At 33.4% G+C, this 19,416-nt stretch overlaps 1 protein-coding gene across 9 annotated transcripts; it reads left to right on the top strand.

Annotated features, from left to right (window-relative positions):
* Positions 1–1,169: 1,169 nt before the first annotated feature.
* LOC118269165 (ankyrin repeat domain-containing protein 12) lies at positions 1,170–17,881 on the top strand. Of its 9 annotated transcripts, none has more exons than XM_035584130.2 (16): positions 1,170–1,377; positions 1,488–1,644; positions 1,727–1,882; positions 2,612–2,869; positions 11,344–11,529; positions 12,067–12,253; positions 12,418–12,601; positions 12,876–13,089; positions 13,558–13,703; positions 13,872–14,024; positions 14,159–14,204; positions 14,678–14,844; positions 14,925–15,109; positions 15,192–15,300; positions 15,381–15,542; positions 15,639–17,881. In XM_035584130.2, exons 2-16 carry the CDS (start codon positions 1,509–1,511, stop codon positions 15,810–15,812), a joined length of 2,463 nt encoding a protein of 820 aa, XP_035440023.1. In that variant the 5' UTR covers positions 1,170–1,377; positions 1,488–1,508; the 3' UTR covers positions 15,813–17,881. The 9 variants fall into 9 exon arrangements, with proteins under 9 accessions (XP_035440023.1, XP_035440049.1, XP_050560558.1 ...); XM_035584139.2 differs by having other exon boundaries at positions 1,171–1,377; positions 13,567–13,703; XM_035584156.2 differs by lacking the exon at positions 11,344–11,529.
* The last annotated feature ends 1,535 nt before the right edge of the window (positions 17,882–19,416 follow it).

Genomic DNA, 19,416 nt, shown 5'->3' with positions numbered 1-19,416 from the left:
TATATTGATTCAAGTTTAAATGAAGTTGGCACTCAGTGTTAAATGAAACAACATATTATACATTCCATTGAGTCTGTTTTATCCCGAGACGAGACTAGAAAAGGGCGATGTTTTAGATAAATACTCGTGTAAAAATGGATGACATTTATCCAATTTGAGGTATTATCCGAAAATTCCCCAATCTATACTCGAGACCGACAACGATAATGACAAAAGATCTGGGGCCTTAGAACAAGTTTGCTTTACGTTTAACGAGAATAAAACCTATATAAACTCACACCATGGCCTCTGTCTTCAAACATGAAATATTTTTGCCACAATTATTATTATTAAACTAGGGTAGTCAGTACTAGTCGTCAATCTTCTTTCAATGAGATATTATTCTAGTATTTACGTTAAAACAAAAAATAGAACAGTTATTAACAAACCACTTACATAATTCTTTTTTTTATTTCCAGGAAGTTAGATGGAACAAATCAAAATTTTTAAAGTTCCAGGTCCAAAAGTCAAAAAAAAAAGAAGCGCCACTACGACCAAGATGATGACAAGGATTATGTACCTTGGGTAATTTTTTAATATTTTTATATTAAAAAAAGATCGTGAAGTTTTTAATAACATCAATGTTTGCCAAACTTAGTTTCTGTCTTTTGGCTAGAAAACTCTAAACACTCGTTGGCTAGAAAAGGGTGTATTTGTTTTAACCGTATGAAGTAATTAGGTACCTCTGTAGCATGTAGTATTTAAAGTTCTGGCCACTCCTCTATCACTTTAAGCTTGCTATTAATTAAATCACTCGCTACTGAACAATATCAGCGACTTTTGTTTAATTGTGACCATTTGGTTTGGTCTTTTCATTCCTTACCTTATTTGATATCGTTAATGTCCCAAGTCTCCGGCGTTACTCCTTCCTATAAGACTTGAAACAGAAATGACAATAATTATTCCTTAGAACTGTCAACTTTATCAAAATAAAAAACATGTAAAAGAATCTGGAAATCAGCCTGGATTTAGGCGTTATCAATATTGGGACTGCTCGCGCTGACCCGAAGTTTATGAAAGAATTCATAACTAAGTGCAAATCTTTGACTTAATATTAGGTTTATACTCGCCTAATCGAATAAAATCGATTCCCTATAAAATAATCATAGACAACATTGTATTCACAACAGTAATTTTCCCGTCTTGGTTGTCGCTATGTCTGTTGTAGATATACCAGTTATCCAGTGATTATGATTACCTTCTAGCTGATTAACTAGACTTTTGAGCAATTATAAAATGCTATGTTTTATTTCTTTATTTTATCCAGTGACAATAAGCCACGAGTGTTTAGAGTTTATGTTTTAAACGCGGTAGCTTACCTCTGGCGCCATAAGTAAGGTAATTGTCGTTTCACATCTTCATCTATGATATTGGCGCGTTAGTGATTCTGAAATGTATCAAAGTGTGATGAACTGCGCAGTGTTCGTTAATGGATGTTAAATGTTTAGCGCCGGGGTTATGCCCGAAGCATGCCATCGACGTCGCGGTCGAGGGGCTCCGGGCGCGGGCCGGACGGCGCGCCACGGCCCCAAGTCATAGCGCCTATGTCGGAGCGGCAACAGTTAGCGTTGGTGATGCAGATCTCTTCTCAAGACGCTCCTCCAGGTTTGATCTCAATTATATCATAATAAAATGGCAAGTGATATTGCTAAGAGTAGGTCTGACTTCCCGCCATTTCCGTATTCAGCCGCTCCGACCCCAGCAGAAGAACGAAAACGCACTAGGCAGCAGCGCAATGAGCGTGGTGAGACGCCCCTTCATGTGGCAGCTATCCGAGGTGACCACGATCAAGTAAAGAAATTGCTTGATCAAGGACAAGATCCCGATGTTCCTGACTTTGCTGGTAACATATTATTATTTTTTTCCTTTAATGGTCAATGTTCTATTAGTTTCCTCCATTTTATCCATGTTTCTATTTTCTTGCTTTAAATTACTACTTAGTATGATATTTTGCTTCTGTGAAAATAAGGATATATGTTTTTCAAACTATTTGATGTTGAATTTTCAAAGTCAATGTTTGTTGTCGTTCACTCACATTGTATTGATGTTTAGTTCATATTTGTTCACATGTACACAAATAGATATATATAAACAATAAACCACAATTAAGTTCAAGCTAAACAAAAACAAGAGTTGAAGCTTCTATAATGATGAATTTATTAAAATTAAATGTTTATAAAGATGTAAGCTTGAATTTAACTATGTTGTTATGAATCCTCCCCTTGCACAAGCATGATTAGTTTGTATGGGGTGGTTAACAAGTTGTCTAGAAAATGTTAATAACATTTCTGGCATAAACTGATTATGTTTAAATAGACACACTTAACAAAACAGATTGTGATATTAGGTATTCTAATTGTCTATGGTCAATAAATTAATATTATAGATGGTTGATCATCATTGTAATTATTATTTATTATTGTGACTAGGTATTTATATTGGAGTGATAGAAAATTATATACAACTGTACAGGTAGCAAAATTTTAGCAAGTGTCGACATTACATCATCAAAAGGACTAGATTATTTGGCTTGAGCAGATTTATAATACTAAATAAAATTTTAAATCAATAGGGTGGACACCACTTCATGAAGCTTGCAGTTATGGGTGGTATCAAGTTGTAGTGGTACTTGTAAATGGTGGTGCTAATGTCAATGCAAAAGGTTTAGATGATGATACTCCTTTACATGATGCCACAACTTCTGGCAATCTCAAAATGGTCAAATTCCTCATTGAACATGGAGCCGATCCATTTGTCAAGAACACCAAAGGAAAAATGCCATCAGATTATGCTGCACCACACATCTTTGAATATCTGCAGTCTTTAAAAGGTATGTTTTCCTAATTCCAAGTATATACTATAATTATATTTTAATTCGATTGTCTAGTATGAATTAAAATTACATGATAAATTATGATTTTTACATAATCTATATGCAGGACACTACTTTCATCTTGTATTCCTTGTTGTTTAATATCTTGTTATAATAATCTGCTTTTATAATATAATATAATAATATAATATAACAATAGAATATGTATATTAAAACATCTACAAAACATACAATTTGCTGTTGGATATCTTTTCTGTTTCTTTAATTAACAATGAATATTATTTTAATTTGTACTAGACACTCTAAAAGTGATATGAATTTGCTTTTATAGGGACTTGTTAACACAATTCATCAGAGTATAACCAAACTAAAAAAATGTATGGGTGATATTATGGTAAACAAGTATTTTACACAATTGATAATGATTTATTTGAATAAGTGAAGAACTAGTCATGCTTGTCTTAATCACACTAAATGTTTGCTTCATAAAATTAGAAGCTTTTTATTAGGTACATACTTATACTGCTGACTATTCTTCTCATTTTGATCATTTACTGTTGTATGCCTTAATGCTCAGCATGTTATGTTTAGCTAATTGTAGAAGCTATTGCAATAGTTTTTAAAGGGTGCGAAAATATCAAGTTAGTTGATAATTTTAGCCCTGTAGATTATGCATGTTGATGTTATGTAGATTAGTATTTAATTAGTGATATGGAACTTTATTGTTAAAATACAACTGTTTATTATGATTGTTGAAATAGTAATAATAACCAATTTGTATGCTGCATCGGAAAGTTTTATGCTCTACACGTTTACAGTTTATTGAATGTTAACGTGACTAACTCAAAACTTTAACCAACATTAAATATTATCTAAAGTTAAAATATCTCAAATTTACAATTTTTCTCTTCATTATGATTGATGGAATGGTGGAGTTTAAACTTACATATTTGAAAGATAGTTATTCTACAAAAAAGGATGAGAATACCTTTTTTTTTAAAAGCACCTGCTGATCTCTTTGATTTGCTTTTATATTATATGTTAAGACAACATGATTTTACCGTCCTTGTTATTTTGTCTGAGTCAATTGTTTTATTTTCATGAGTATAGCAAACTATTGACTGGTCTTCAGAAAAGAAGGAAGTAACATTAACTTCCTTCTTTTTCTCTATCAGTCTTTCGTGAGAACCTTCTCATGGATTATTGGTTCATTTGTGATGCAATGACCAGCAAAAGAATCCGGATTAGCAAATTTTTTAATTTTGAAAAAAAAAATATTGCTAAAAATTACGCCATTGAGAGGTAACTAAGCATAGCAAAACTTCAAATCTTTCAGCGTATTTCTTCCTTCCCATGCCCCTGTATGGTTTGGTTCAGACTTTCAGAGACCCTGCTTGAATTTATTATTGACTCTAAATATATGTATGTGCCCATCAGTGAAATACTCTTTACAAGATTTATTAATTTGACCTTTCATGTTCTTAAAGGATAGCGGCAGGGTCCCGCAATTTTCCGATTAAGTTCGTATATACAATGAGGACTGGAATATGTCGACCCCTCCAATCATACGATGCGTTTATGTCGCAGAGGTACGTCTAATATGTAGGTACAGACGTCGCACAGTGTTTTAGAAACCCCGATTTTGTCTCATGCCCTTTTTATTGTTAAAATCGTTAGTATATATCATTCTAAGCATTACAGCGAAAATCCGGCATCGATACGACTTTTAGTTTTGCCAAAAAAAATATCGAAAGTCTCCCTATATTCGGGTCCGAAAAATCACAAAAATGTAAATATAAAATAAAATATACAATTATTAAAAAAAATAAAAATAAAGTTAAGTTGGCATTCAAAACAAGAAACATTCTGTCCATTTTTGGAATAATTATGTAATGTTAATAGATTATGAAATAATCATTGTTTTATTGTATTTCTTTTATATTTTTTATTTCAAGTTTAACGCCATATTAGATTGAGATATTTATATAGTATACTCTTCATACGTTAATCTATCAACATAAAAAAAATCACAATCTAATTCCGCGTTATTCAAAAGTTATTAAGAGTTTTTGTTATATCCTGATAATATCCGGACTTTTTAGACTTAGGGTTGTCACAAAACTAAATCACAAATAAAATTATTATTTAATTCGCATTCCCATTTGCGTTCCGCATAACATTTGCGTTCTATTAATAGATTTGCTTTTAATTTATTGACGCCATGTCAACATAGTAATCCAATAAAAAAAAAACAATATGTTATGTGCCAGTATTTTTAAGTTTAAAAAACTAACAAATACAGGCACGGTCTATAAAACCTAAAAAAGCATACTTTAATAAACATTATAGTATTAAACGTATTTTTGGGTTTTTTGTCAGAGGATGGCTGTGTTTTTTAACCGACTTCAAAAAAGGAGGAGGTTCTCAATTCATCGCGATTTTTTATGCATGTTTATGTACGTTTTTCTCGGAGACGACTGGTTATATCTTGCACTGCCTTCAAAATGTTGTAGTTAAGTAAGAAGATCCACTGCAGGCATTAGCGATTAGTTTACTGAAACCTGTGAATGTCAGTATAGACAATAGTAGTATGGACATACTATGAAGACGACGAAAACTTAGTTGTTTCGAATGTAAGCGAAGAACCATAATACTTTTTCTGACATGCGTCTTAACCGCCGATAAAAAGAAATATAAATCCGGATATTCGGAGGTGACAACCCTAACCAAAATAAAAAAAATCGAATAACTTTTGAATAACGCGGAATTAGATTGTGATTTTTTTTATGTTGATAGATTAACGTATGAAGAGTATACTATATAAATATCTCAATCTAATATGGCGTTAAACTTGAAATAAAAAATATAAAAGAAATACAATAAAACAATGATTATTTCATAATCTATTAACATTACATATTCCAAAAATGGACAGAATGTTTCTTGTTTTGAGTGCCAACTTAACTTTATTTTTATTTTTTTTAATAATTGTATATTTTATTTTATATTTACATTTTTGTGATTTTTCGGACCCGGATATAGGGAAACATTCGATATTTTTTTTGGCAAAACTAAAAGTCGTATCGATGCCGTATTTTCGCTGTAATGCTTAGAATGATATATACTAACGATTTTAACAATAAAAAGGGCATGAGACAAAATCGGGGTTTCTAAAAAACTGTGCGTCGACAGAATGGTAGTATACATGTGTTGCATTAGTTGTCTGCTACAGAAATAGTTACTAGTATTTTACATTATTATTCTCATTTATACATAGGAAACAAAATGTAAAATATAATAGGTAGTTCAGTTTATGAAATCGTTTTGAAAAATAACCATATAGTAATAAATAACAAATTGAGTAAATATAAGCAGAGAGATCTGCCCTCTGCAGACTTCAATTAAAATAAAGAATCATTTGTATAATTTGTGAAAATTAATATTTAAGACTAGCTTTTGCCAGAGCGCAAGTTTCTGGCAATAACAAATTGGAATAAAAATGGAACTAATATTTTAAACCTTCAAAAGGTACCTCGCTTTTTGGGAAGAAAGAAAGACTAGGGTCATTTAAACCACCCAGGTCTCTCCCGTGCCCCTCTAGTACCCCCTAAAACGACATATGCTTATGGCATATGTTTTTCTTTATATCTTTAAGGGTACAGTACCGACATCGAGCTATTGGTATAATAACATATTTATTTATAATATTTTCCACCATATTCGATTTTGCAATTAAGGTTTATTAAAATTGTTCTTTCTAAGCATCAAGTTTCGGGATGTCTGACGTCGCGACCCACGACCGTTCTATTCTAGTAAATACCTATAGTTATAACAATGCAGCGAGGTCGTGAGGGAGGCATAAAGTGCATTAAGTAAATTCCGCGCCTGCCTGATATCGATCGATCCAAGACTTAAGTGGAGCTCGTTGCTACTGTGCTACTTTTACAGAATCTTAGCTAAAACGTTACTCATACTTACTCATTACTATTATTCAATTTAAGTACATAGCAAGAAATAATGTCTATAAAAGTTATGTCGTAGTCATTCAGGGATAGAAATGAAGTTCATTTTATGAATTAAATCTGAAATATTTACGACTAAAGGTTCAAGCCTTTTTTTACCGGATACATTTCGGAGAGTGTTGGTTGGAATTACACAACTTGATTCTTCCTAGTCCTTTCCATCATGGAACCTCAAGACACTCGCACGAAGAGCTTCGCTTCAAGCTTCCTTATGCGAACTGCTAGGGAGTGGAATTCTTTGCCGGAGTCTGTGTCTTTAAAGCCCGAGTGAATAGGTTGCTTATGGGCAGACGTGCTCCATCGTAGGACGCATCATCACTTACCATCAGGCGAGATAGCGGCCAAACGTCGACCCATCAAACGTAAAAAAAAACTAGATATGGCGACCTGTCCCCGCTTCCCACGGCTCTTAATTTCCAACTTCCTCCGTGTTAGTCATTTGCTTAGTGAGCTATCTGCCACGACATCGAAACGATTGCTATTTGCTGAGGTTTCGATATTTTATGTTATAGTAGGGGAACCTACGATTCTAATGGGTGGGTATATTCAACATGACACTAGGTATTTCCCATATGTTAATCTGACGCTAAACGCTTAATTCTTACTCCGATGACAATATTTACTTATCCACGTCGTATTTATTAGTTTATATATAGTAATCATTTTTTTTTTCATAAATAAAAATCCAGGTATATTTCCTAAATGTTTGTACTGTCAACAATTGGCTGAGAATGGAATTTCTCTTTCTTTTTCTCAAATCCACATCCTTTTCCATAATGAACTAAGATTATACAACTCGTGAATCTTCTGTTCACATTGATCCTCAGTCAATTAGTTATTAGCAGGAAACCAGGATCAATCTGGTGGCTAATTAATGATTCCCTACACCTTAAATATTTTGTAGCCTCGAACCTTTTCAAGAGAAAAGATAAAAAGCAGCCTATGTCACGCTCCATCCCTTTAACTATCTCCCCTTAAAAATTACGTCCAAACACAAGTTCATATTTATAAGTATTATGGATATTATACAACGTGCCTTTTTATTCGTCTTACGAAAGAGGCCCACACAATGTGTATCTAAAACAGAAGTAAATTAAATTTTAAAATAAAAGGGATTATTTTCAATCCGTCCATGTCCTCGAAAAATTAATTATGCGTTGTATTAGTATTTAAACCATCTTTCGACAATTTGCGCGAGTTTTTGGTGATCAATTTTTATACCAATAAATAATTTTAGACTAATGACCAAGTATAGTTGCAGTGAACATCCCATTATTTTCTTAAACTTTATTATATTATATAATTAAGATAACAGAAGTAAAATAAAAAGTTTTAGTATTGTTTACAACTTCTAAAGAAAGTTCCAGGTTCAATGCAAGTCGGCACGACTTAGACTCTAGTTCTAAAGTTCTAACACAAACACTTTAATATCTATTAGTCCAGTTATCAAGTGTTTTCTATTAAAGCTGCTTAGCGATTTTCCTCTTTGGTAACCATGACCGTTATTAACATTAGATGTTATTTGGTTATATATCTTTGAAGGGCTGAATAAGAATGACCGACTGCTTTGGGCTATATACGAGTATATACACAAACATGATTTTTATGGGATTTGTAGTCGGATCCGGCGTTGATAAATAGTAATTCTTTAAAGTGACATGCGTATTACGACACTTTGATGATAATTATGGTTAAATTAAAGATGAAATTTAGACAAATTAATAATTAAATTAATCTGTGAGTTACAATTATTGCTATACTAATACGTTAATTTATACTATTATGTTAATAGTAGTAGTTATCTCGTTTTGTATAGCGCTAAAAAAACTAATTCTATTCATTCATTCTATTCGGGTCGTACTTGTAGCGCCATCTATTGTGCGTGTTTCAGCAAAGGCCGTCGCCCTTCATGATCAGCCCACTTTGCACCCCGCGCGGCGCACTCATTGAATAACAGTTCGTCTTTGTTTATACCACACGTTGAAAGTACATCATTAAAATTGTTTTTTACTATTATCAATTAACTAGTCGACCCCGCCCGCGTTATTTTCCTTGCATAAGAACCTTCTTTTAATAATAAAAACCAAAAAAAAAATTGGCGAAATCGGTTCAACTGATTTGTAGATTTACGCTGAGCAACACATATAGCATTCATTTTTATATTACAGAAAATAAAATCAAAAACTGCAATTTCACACCCATAATGTTTAATTTATATACTTTTTTTTATTAAAATTATTTAATAATATTAGACACATCATTTTGAATAATCCACCAAATCAAGAAGGCACTAAAACTGCAATTTCGCTGAAGACTATTATAGACTAATATTGAGATTTAAACACTCGAGTCTCAAAAATCGCGTTTTAAATCTAATGCGGCCCGATTGCTTTATTTTTTTTAATGGCTACACGGAATGCATAATGCTCGCACTTATAAGTTACTAAAAATCCACAACGTGTAACGGAACGTTTCTACGAATAACGTAACCACGTGAAGTTCGTCCGGTTTATACGATACATGTCGTGCCGCGTCGATTCTCTACATTTCATCTTCACTTATAGAAAATAAATTTGGTAATTTGTACTAACTTTTCCCATACTATTTATATTATTTTTTAACTTTCTGTAACTCAAAACGTATAAAGTGCGACGCGTTTTCCAATTTATTATAACATCTTGGAAACTTTTGTCTAAAATTATTTCGTGTAAAGGAGCGATTTGGGGCGTGTTGCTTGGGCTGTCGAATGATGGCCGATCCCTGACGCCAACTTCGTGGCGGTCTCGTAGACCGATATAGCATAAGTTTTACTGTGGAAAATTTCAGTTTACGGACGAATATAAACTCTTCAAACTGTCGGACTACGTGAAATGCAAAGGAGGACGCTCTCGCACAACAAAGGGGAGTTCACGTTTACTCATTATTTACCTCGTAGAGTTTACTTATGATCATGATGCACGCCGCACATGATCCGCGATCGTGCTCTGACCCCTGCGTAAACTCATATTGATGATCTGATTGACGTGACAATATGATTATTTTATAAAACGCTCATCATGGGTTGTCGAATTTCCAATAATTAGTGAACGTAGTTAGCTTTATTTAATCCATTTGTAAATAAACTGCATAGGCGCTAAGGTAATTACGTTTCCAAGTGTCATTATTAAAAAATTAGCAATACTTTGTATTTGTAGGTAAGTAAGTCAGTTTCCGTACATTGCCGGGAATTTTCGTAATTTTATGTACTAGCAAAATATTGACTATTCATGCAATATACGACTTTTTAATACTGCCATATCAGTGTTTCATTGTCTTATCAACAAAGTGTGTGGTGTATGCTTCTACTTTTTGGTCTTAATTTTCGGTCGATACTGACAGTATGCCTTAGATAATTAATTAGACTTCAGTAATTACTGCATAGAAGAGTGATTAAAAACTAACATCACAGATGTCATGCTTCATATTAATTTACCTGGCTTATCTAATTAATATTCCTACTTCTCCATCATTATATAAATGGTTCAAAAGGAGACTAAAAATATTAATTTGTTTTAATGAAAGGAATTCTTTATTAAATAAATTACAAACATTTAAAGTAATCTAACATGCACACTAAAATATTTAAATTAAATTAGGAATGCACCTATAGTTTAAAACATTGTCTTGATTTATTTATTTTGTCATTAATGACCTATATAAGTATATGATAATGATAATATTAACAATCATTAAAATACAATTTGATGCATAGAATATGATAACCACATATTTCATAATTATGTTGAAATTGTTATTTATATCTGTTGTTTGTAGTTAAGTTAGAATAATGTGTGACTTGCAGTTATATCTCTAACAGCATAGACAGACCAAGGCAAGTAAATGTATTACATTATTCAGAGAGTTGTTTGAATTAGAATAGATTAAAGATGTAGATAGACAAGATGTAGTTTATCATGTTTCCTCTAGAATTGTTTTACAAAATGTTGACTCAACAGTAATAAATAAAAGTAGTTGTGCAAAACTTCACTAGGTTTCTATTATATTTATGTATTTATTTATAATATCATTGTAATAATAATTCCACCCATCTAACATTATTAATACATATTTACTATTGTTCTTACTGTAAATATTCCATTTAATATAGAATAATCATTATTTAATATTATAATAATGACATCATTATGGTTTACAGTTTAACAACTCCCAAAAGTGTTAGGTTTCTCTTGTAAATATTCCATACAACTAAAATTTTAATATAAATTAATAAAATGTATTCTAATATTAATTTAATTGACAACAATATTTAATTAACAACATCATTTATGAAGATTCAAAATGTGCTTCAATATTGAAACAATTTCTTTACCGGCTTTTAAGGAAAGTGCTGTCAACATCAATGACAGGAAGGTTCCTTTTTATGTGGAACATATTGGTTTATGTGAACAGATAATAACGCGAGAGCAACACACGTCAGTCGGGCAAGGGATGACAGCATCAAAAAGGGTTGCAATGCCAGTGGTAACAGCGATTGCAGTAAGCGGAACAACATGGAGACCCTAGCCCAGGGGGAACATTTCGATGGCAAGGACATCACCACACAGGAAAAAGGGGGTGCCGCCGAGTCCAGAGACGGTTAGAGGCATAAAAAAAGCATTCGTATTTTGAGAGCTTCGTCGAGGCGTCACGTTTCGCTGCCGGCCGGGGTGGTGATAATAAGTGGTGGCCATGTTTGAAACTCAAGCTATAACTACTTTTTTAAGCAATCATTAGATTTATTAATCATAATTATATAAATATAATTATTTAAATATATGCATAATTATAATAATTAAATTAAGGAACTCATACAGAAACTAAAAGAATTAGAATGATTCGTCTGTCTGTCTATTTATAATTCTAAATAGTATTTGAGCATGGTTTATTTCTGACCATGTTGTTGCCAGAGCCAAAGTAATTGGTAAATGGTATTAATTTCTTAGGAATTAAGTATAATGTGTTAATATTTAGCAATATCTTAACACTTACATATATAAATAATAAATAAATATATATGATCATATTGTTAACCTTGACAAAATGGCTCTTAAGGAAAACCAATTATTATCTTATTATTTTCAGTTAAAGTAAAAAACAATACAAGGTTTCTGATGTTTTTACTTTTATTTTCAGATGGATCTCAGCTAAGTAGCTCTGTGGTATCATCGACTCAAGACGACAACATTAAGAGACCGCACGAAGATAGTGCAGATAATGAAGCGGCCGAAGACGATGTATCAAAACGGAAGAAACGTAAGGACAATGAAGAGAAAGAGCCGATGGGCAAGCCGGCTCCGGTGGCGCGAGGAGGACCTGGCCGGTACGACCATTAACAACACTTTAATACACGTTTTTGTAAAATACAGTCAAGGTTACTGTCATGGTTGAAGTAGTTAGGCAATCGGCCGATGTGCAACTTGTCGCGGTTTTAATTCGTGCACAGTGAATTGCACCTAGTTAAATACATTTTATTTATATTTACAGTGTCTTAACTGGCAGTAAGCCACCAGGGCCTGCAAGTAAGACGGGTGCTGTGCCATTAGGCAAGAGTGGAAGTGGACAGAATGTCAGCAAAGGTGGTGCTGGCTCTTCTGGGAAGGGTAACTTACAAGCACAGGGGAAAGGAGGCAGTGGAGGATCAAAGGGCAATGCACAAGGGTCACATCAGGTAGTTTTATCAATTTCATTAAATCCTTATAACTTTTTAATACTAAGACATTTAGTGCAGCCTTTTTCTTGCCTTGTAAAGAATTAAAATAACTAAACAGATTGATATTCTGTTGTAACAACCATTGATAGAGTAAATACTGATGAAGATTTAAATGTACATTCATGCAACTCTCAGTGCTTCTGAAAAAAAAATGTCAAGAATAAGCTAGTAATTTATATCATATCTTTGTTAAATAAAGGAATTTACCAAATTGTCATAAAATACCTTTCAGGGGAAATCTGGAGGTGGGAAGGGTAGTTCTTTGCAAGTAAGCAAGCAGGATCGGAAAAGCCCAGTTGCTAGTCCAAAGCCGAACCAGAATAAAGACAATGATGGTGATGACGAGCCAAAGACCCATGAGGCGGCACCTAAGGTCCCGCCGCTGAAGATAGTCATACCAGGGGGCGCAGGAGGCTCTGGCAGTAGAAACGAACAAGAAGGCGAAGGTAAGACTCCAACATTAATATTATTCCAATGACCAACATTGGTTACTGGTTCTTAGATTACCTGATTTTTTGATGCCTCATTATATGTATGTACATGTATACATAGTAGTACATACATAGATTACATAACTATTACAATTATATTTAATTACAAGTAATATTCTGTTTCTGCAATCTATAAATGGTTTTCAATTATAAAACTGTTAGATAAAAGTAACAATACTCTCAATAATTGGTTTAATTTTTACCAGCAAAATTTCGTATTTATGTCTGCAGGAACACAGGCCCATATACTTTTTGGTCATCCTTTTCATATACCATTCATGAATATTTTACAAAAAGTACCAAGTACTTTGTTTAATTAAAAGGAAAATTAACATTTAATGATATTAATAGCTAATTTAACTAGTTCAATGCAACATCACAAATTTAGTTTAGCTGTCTTCCTCTTGAACTAACTTTATTTAGGTGGAACAGGGCCACGAGGTAGCGGTAAAGGTCGCGGTAACGCATCGACGCTGCCCTACGTGATACCGTGCACGAGCACGGACACTGGTCAAACATCTGATAGCTCAGACGGCACTTCCGATGACAAGAGAGGCGAAGGTGGAAAGGTAAGAAATCAATGTAATGTTTTCTAATTTGACGAATTAACGATGTTATGTTGTCTTAAGTGTTACAGAAGGCTTAGTTTGCTTTTGCTATTTACTCAATAATTAAATAGTATTAAATAAATACTTGAACTAACTTACCATACTCATAAACCCAATTTTCGTCCGAAGGCTGGACAGAGAGTCCTCCGTTCTCATAGGACAAATGACGGGGATAAAGATAAGGAGAGGACATCCCCTCAGACAGGGAATGACAGCCGCTCCGGGGCGGGACAGGCTCAAGCTAATTTAAATTCGAACAAAAGTCCTACACCTTCGGGCTCTGTAAGTAAATGAGTAGTACAACAATTTAACAGCATTTAATACATAAAATAACTTACTACTTTTGTGAAAATGTTTTTATGTAAGGGTTGCTTTTGTACTTGTATAAATTTTAAATACTTGGGTCTTCATTTTAGGGGCAAGATCATGAGCATGGTTCTTCGAACTCTGGAAGATCTGAATGTAAGTGTTTATATTACCATAGTTTTGATCTATTATTCAGAATTGTTCATCTCTGGTATTTGTTTCCTGTATATTATGTGTTACCCAGTAATTCATAAATAATCTTAGCTTATAAAAGAGATTATGACTGCTGGGGAAATTGTATTGCGAGTGGTCATTAAGTTTATATATAGTATTTAATAGTCATGGAATTGCTAATTATTAAATTATATCAGTTTCTTGTTGTTTGTATTACTATATTATGATAAACATTTTAATAATTATTAAAATAGATAGACACTAAGAACAAAAATTGCTTACTTGATTGGCCGTTTTCAACAGAATAAAATATAACGGTAATTTTAAAAACATGAGATTTAAACAATTTAGAGACATCAAAAAAGATTTCATTGCAGCATAACATATTTCATTCTTCTTCTTCTATGTCCTACGTCTACAATTTATTATAATAGCGTAATTTTGTTCTGTTATAGCTAACTCTGGTCATGTTGAGTTGCATCCCAGGAAAAGAAAGATTAAAGCTTCAAAAGATGGTCACTCTCGCGATCAATCAAAGAATGAGCCAACTCATGAGTCCACTGCTAGCCATAATATTACGCACTCTAACCCCTATCAGATGTATATCCACATAAGGAAACAGGTTTGTAATAATGTTATGTTTCATAAGGATGTAACAAATTAAATAAAAAGAAAAGCTTATAAAAATAACGCCTTTTACAGATCGATCGGCGACAAAGAAGTTTATTTCCAGTGAAACCGAAACCTCCTAAGGATTTTAACAAATATTTAATGAATAGATGTACTTATACTCTCCAGAGTAATGTAAACCCTGATCCACAAGTGGAAATCCCGCATAATTTGCCAACACAGATGATAAATGAATTTATGGCGCAAGAAAAGGAGAGGTACGTTTATTAGCGTCACATTTATTTTAAAGTCATGCTTTTATATTTAAGTTCGACTAGTAACATGTATACTTGTTAACAGAACAAGATTACGGATTCAACATCTTATTGAAAAGGAAAAGCTGGTGTTGGCTGTTGAACAAGAAATATTACGAGTACATGGGCGCGCCGAGCGGGCGGTGGCAAACCAGGTACAACAATATTGAACTTAGATAAGATCCTTTGATTCCCAAATGTTCTATTTTTAAAGGGTTTACCTTTGTTCCGACAGTCGCTTCCGTTCTCGGTATGTACAATACTCCGAGACAAAGAAGTCTACAATGTGTTAGCTCCAGATCAGGAAGAGAAACGAAATGCGCAACGGTCCCGCTGTAACGGCAGGCAAATAAACTCATGGCTTCAAGAAGTCGACGATAAGTGGGAAAAAATAAAGGTAATATTTTACTTACTACAGTCTTTCACTGTGTACTTACTATATCTTTGTAATTAATGAATTCGATTAATAATCTTAACGTTATTGACATTGCAGGAAGGAATGCTTCGACGTCAGCACACGGAAGCTCAAACTCTGCACGCTGTGCAAATAATGGGGTGGGAGTGGAAATTAAAAGAGTGTGGAATTTGCGATTACAAAACCACGCCTAAGATTGATCCGGTACACGTGCCGCAGATTCACGTCTCAAATTTTGACTTGCCCGCTTGAATTTAAGTTCATATTGCCTGTGTTCATGTCACGTCTTCACGTTCATACTGTATAGTACGTAAATACCTCATCCAGATTGCTATAATGGCCATTGAATCTTGTAATGACTTATTATTGATGATTATCAAATTCTTAAATTACTTGAGCATTATTACCGCCAGGAGGTGGTAAAACTTACAAGCTAAGTTAGCACTAATCGTGTAAAAAATATTCAATTTCTAATAATAATACAAATTACAGTGATAAATTATAATTTATAACTTGACTAATACATGATGAAAAAAATCTTAAAAAGAGCGCCAATAATCAGCATAGTGCTCGGCTCGGCGACCGTGGAGAGCACGCTGCGCGTAGCCCACGATATTACCTTATCGAAAGAAAGTACTCTAAATAGTATAAATGGCTAATTTTACTGAAAGAAGAATTAATTTTGTTTTCAAAACAATACGAACTACTTTCATAGATTATTAAATAATTGCTTGAACCAGGAATCAAACCTATGTGATATTGTCATACCTGTGGGTCAGCATCGACATGTGTATGATAAAGGTCGAGAATATTTCGTTACTCTCGCATGCTATACGAGTGTAACGATATATTCTATATTTGATTCCTGGTTTTATTGCTCAATTGATATCTTAGAATGTAGTTCAAATTGTTTTTGTAAAATAAAATATGATGATGACCTTTCTAAGGAACAAAATATCTATTTTAACATTTGGAAGATGCTGTTCAATACCAAGTTGTTCCTGGATTCAATGGCCATTTCATGGAATAAAGTATTTACATACCAATCGTAACGTGTTGGCATAAATTAGTGTGTACTTAATTTTTTAATTATCTATGAAATTATAACATCAATTGGTAATAAGAATCAAGCGGAGCTACAAAATTGGATTATAAATCTCTAAATTGATCAACATTATGTTGAACCTTCTATTCTCCCGCGCACCTTCTCGGTGACTTGTTATTTATTCTCTTCTACAAAATATCAACACCTTTTCTATAAAAAATAACCTGTTATCGGGAGGTGACAAAATCTAAAATTTATTTTTTTAAGGCTATTCAAGGACATAGAATATTATGAATTTATTTTTGAATTGTCCTTGCCTACTATTTGACGGTGTTCTTACACACTCGGTTGATACATTGCATGCAGGTTGTGAAATTGTATCCGCTCTGTGTGTATAACACCTGTGATGTGAGAGAAAGAGTGTGTGTATATTTACAAGTTATTTTGTATTATATTATTTAACGACTTTGATTTAGTATTTTATTATATCTAGAAATTAACATTCATTTTTACCCGACTGCCAAGGAAGGGTTATGTTTTTTTTTAAATTACTGTTGTTTTTCATGACGGATTATTTGTAAGGTTGTAGATTTTAGTTTAAATGAATGTATTTGTTTGAAAAGTTAAGGTTGCATATATTATGTATAAATTTTATTAGGAATAGATACTTGAATAGAAACTTGTAAAACATTAATAATTAGACTTGTTTTATATTTAAGTTAAATGAAATTGACCTTAAGTTAAATAATATGAATATTGATTTTCTTCCTATTGACATTGATTTTTTTTTCATATTATCAAAATCATATTAGCATTTTATTATTACCATAGTCACTAAAATTGTTCAGTATGACTGTATTTGTGGTATTTACATGTGAATCAGCTTGAAGTGCAAAAGGAATATGTTATTAGTCTTTACGCACTAGCAGTTGACCGCCTAGGCGGTGCGTATCACTTGAATATGCGATGGTATATTAAATTGGAAAATTGTCAACCGCGGGGGTTGGCTAGCCACGCTGTCTACCGCTAGTGTGTTAGAGGATTTATGAGTCAAATTACAGTGCAGTAGTACAAGTTCGCATTATAGTGTTCTTTGTATATGTACTAGTTATTGTCAAAAACGTATTCTTCTAATAGTTCACCCTTTCGACATAAATATCCGGCTACACTTTGACAATGGCTAGATTTAAAATATTATGTAATTATTATTTTAGTATTTCTCATTTCAATTACGTTCATTAAACTGACAAGTTCAATTAGATCTCAATCAATGAAACCTGTTTTTTATTTAACCTTTACATTCCCAAAACAAGGATAAGAAAAATTAATATAAATTCCTAACCCAAACAATTTTAACACAAACAAACTACCCTCAAAACTTATTTAGTATTACTACATAATTGAAGCTGTTACGGTAGTACTTACTGCTTTACTAGACGAGTAGTCGCAAGGGCCACCGATATGTGGACCATATTCGGGCCAAGCAAAATAAAGATTCTCAGTAATAGTTCGAAGACGGAAAATGTATATCTTCGACTTGAACCTACTTGGTGTTGAACCGTTCGGTGTAATACATGGTCACTCACTAGTGACATGCAAAATCAACATAAAATGTAGTAAGTACAAACCTCACACGGTGGCCTACAGACCAATTAAAAAAATAAATAGGGATTTTTTTTACGACGATCTGGTGCATTTGGACTGGCAAATTATAATTTGCCAGTCCAAATGCACCATTATATTTGGCAAGTCACGAATAATTATTCGTGACTTGCCAAATGTAAATGACATGGTTGACGCACTGAACCGGAATATTGTGTCTGTCTTCGATAAGCATGCCCCAGTCAAGACTTGCTTGATTAAAGATCACTCATGGCCATGGATAACAGATACAATAAAGTACATGATGCATTTGCGTAATGAGGCCCTCGCCAAGTATCGTACAACAAAGTCGGAATCAAAGAAGGTATATTATAAACAATTAAAATCACTTGTGTCAAGTTCCTTATTTTATGAAAAAGTTGCATATTTTAAACAAAACATAAATAACAAAATTAACGAACCTAAAACATTATGGAAAAATTTGAAAAGTACCGTATTACCCCTAAACCATTTAATGACTTACCAAGTCACTTTAGAGACCCCGATCAAATAAATTCTAATTTTTTTAATGTTCCTGGTAATCCAAATTCTAACGTAACCGTATGTACCTTTTTTGAATCTCACCGCTTTAGTGATGCGAGTTTCTCACTGCATCCGGTGACTACCGATCAAGTTTTGCGATCTTTTGGTCAGTTGAAATCGAATGCAGAAGGTTGTGACGGGATAACACTTGACATGCTTACATTGACATTTCCACATACAATAGAAGTCATCACAGATATTATTAATACGTCGATTGTCTCTGCAACGTTCCCAGACATCTGGAAAATTGCAAGTGTTAGACCCCTCCCAAAAATAGCCAACCCTACTGAACTCAAAGATCTCAGGCCCATAAGCATATTACCATGTTTATCCAAAATTGCTGAAAAAGCAATCTGTCAGCAGTTGTCGCGGTATTTGGAGGAAAACAATATACTTCCGGAGTTGCAGTCAGGATTTCGCAAGCAACGTGGTACTTCGACCGCTCTGCTGGATGTGACGGATAACATCTTATCTGCGCAGGACAGGGGCATGTGCACAATTCTGGTTTTGCTAGATTTTTCGCGTGCTTTTGACTGCATAAATATTGAGTTGCTTCTCTGCAAGCTTAAGTATTACGGATGTGACGATAATGCTATAAAATGGTTTCGGAGCTATCTGAACAATCGG

Source organism: Spodoptera frugiperda, chromosome 25, assembly GCF_023101765.2.
Source record: "Spodoptera frugiperda isolate SF20-4 chromosome 25, AGI-APGP_CSIRO_Sfru_2.0, whole genome shotgun sequence".
NCBI classification, from domain to species: Eukaryota; Metazoa; Arthropoda; class Insecta; order Lepidoptera; family Noctuidae; genus Spodoptera; species Spodoptera frugiperda.
The sequence above is the reverse complement of the archived record's forward strand: the minus strand, read 5'-3'. Positions and strand labels throughout refer to the sequence as shown.

Excerpts from the sequence above, each read along its gene's own strand:
- LOC118269165 (XM_035584130.2), top strand. The coding sequence starts at position 1,509 with ATGCCATCGACGTCGCGGTCGAGGGGCTCCGGGCGCGGGCCGGACGGC. Across the intron at positions 13,090-13,557 it reads AAACGAACAAGAAGGCGAAG|GTGGAACAGGGCCACGAGGT; the intron begins GTAAGACTCCAA and ends AACTTTATTTAG. Across the intron at positions 14,025-14,158 it reads GTCCTACACCTTCGGGCTCT|GGGCAAGATCATGAGCATGG; the intron begins GTAAGTAAATGA and ends TCTTCATTTTAG.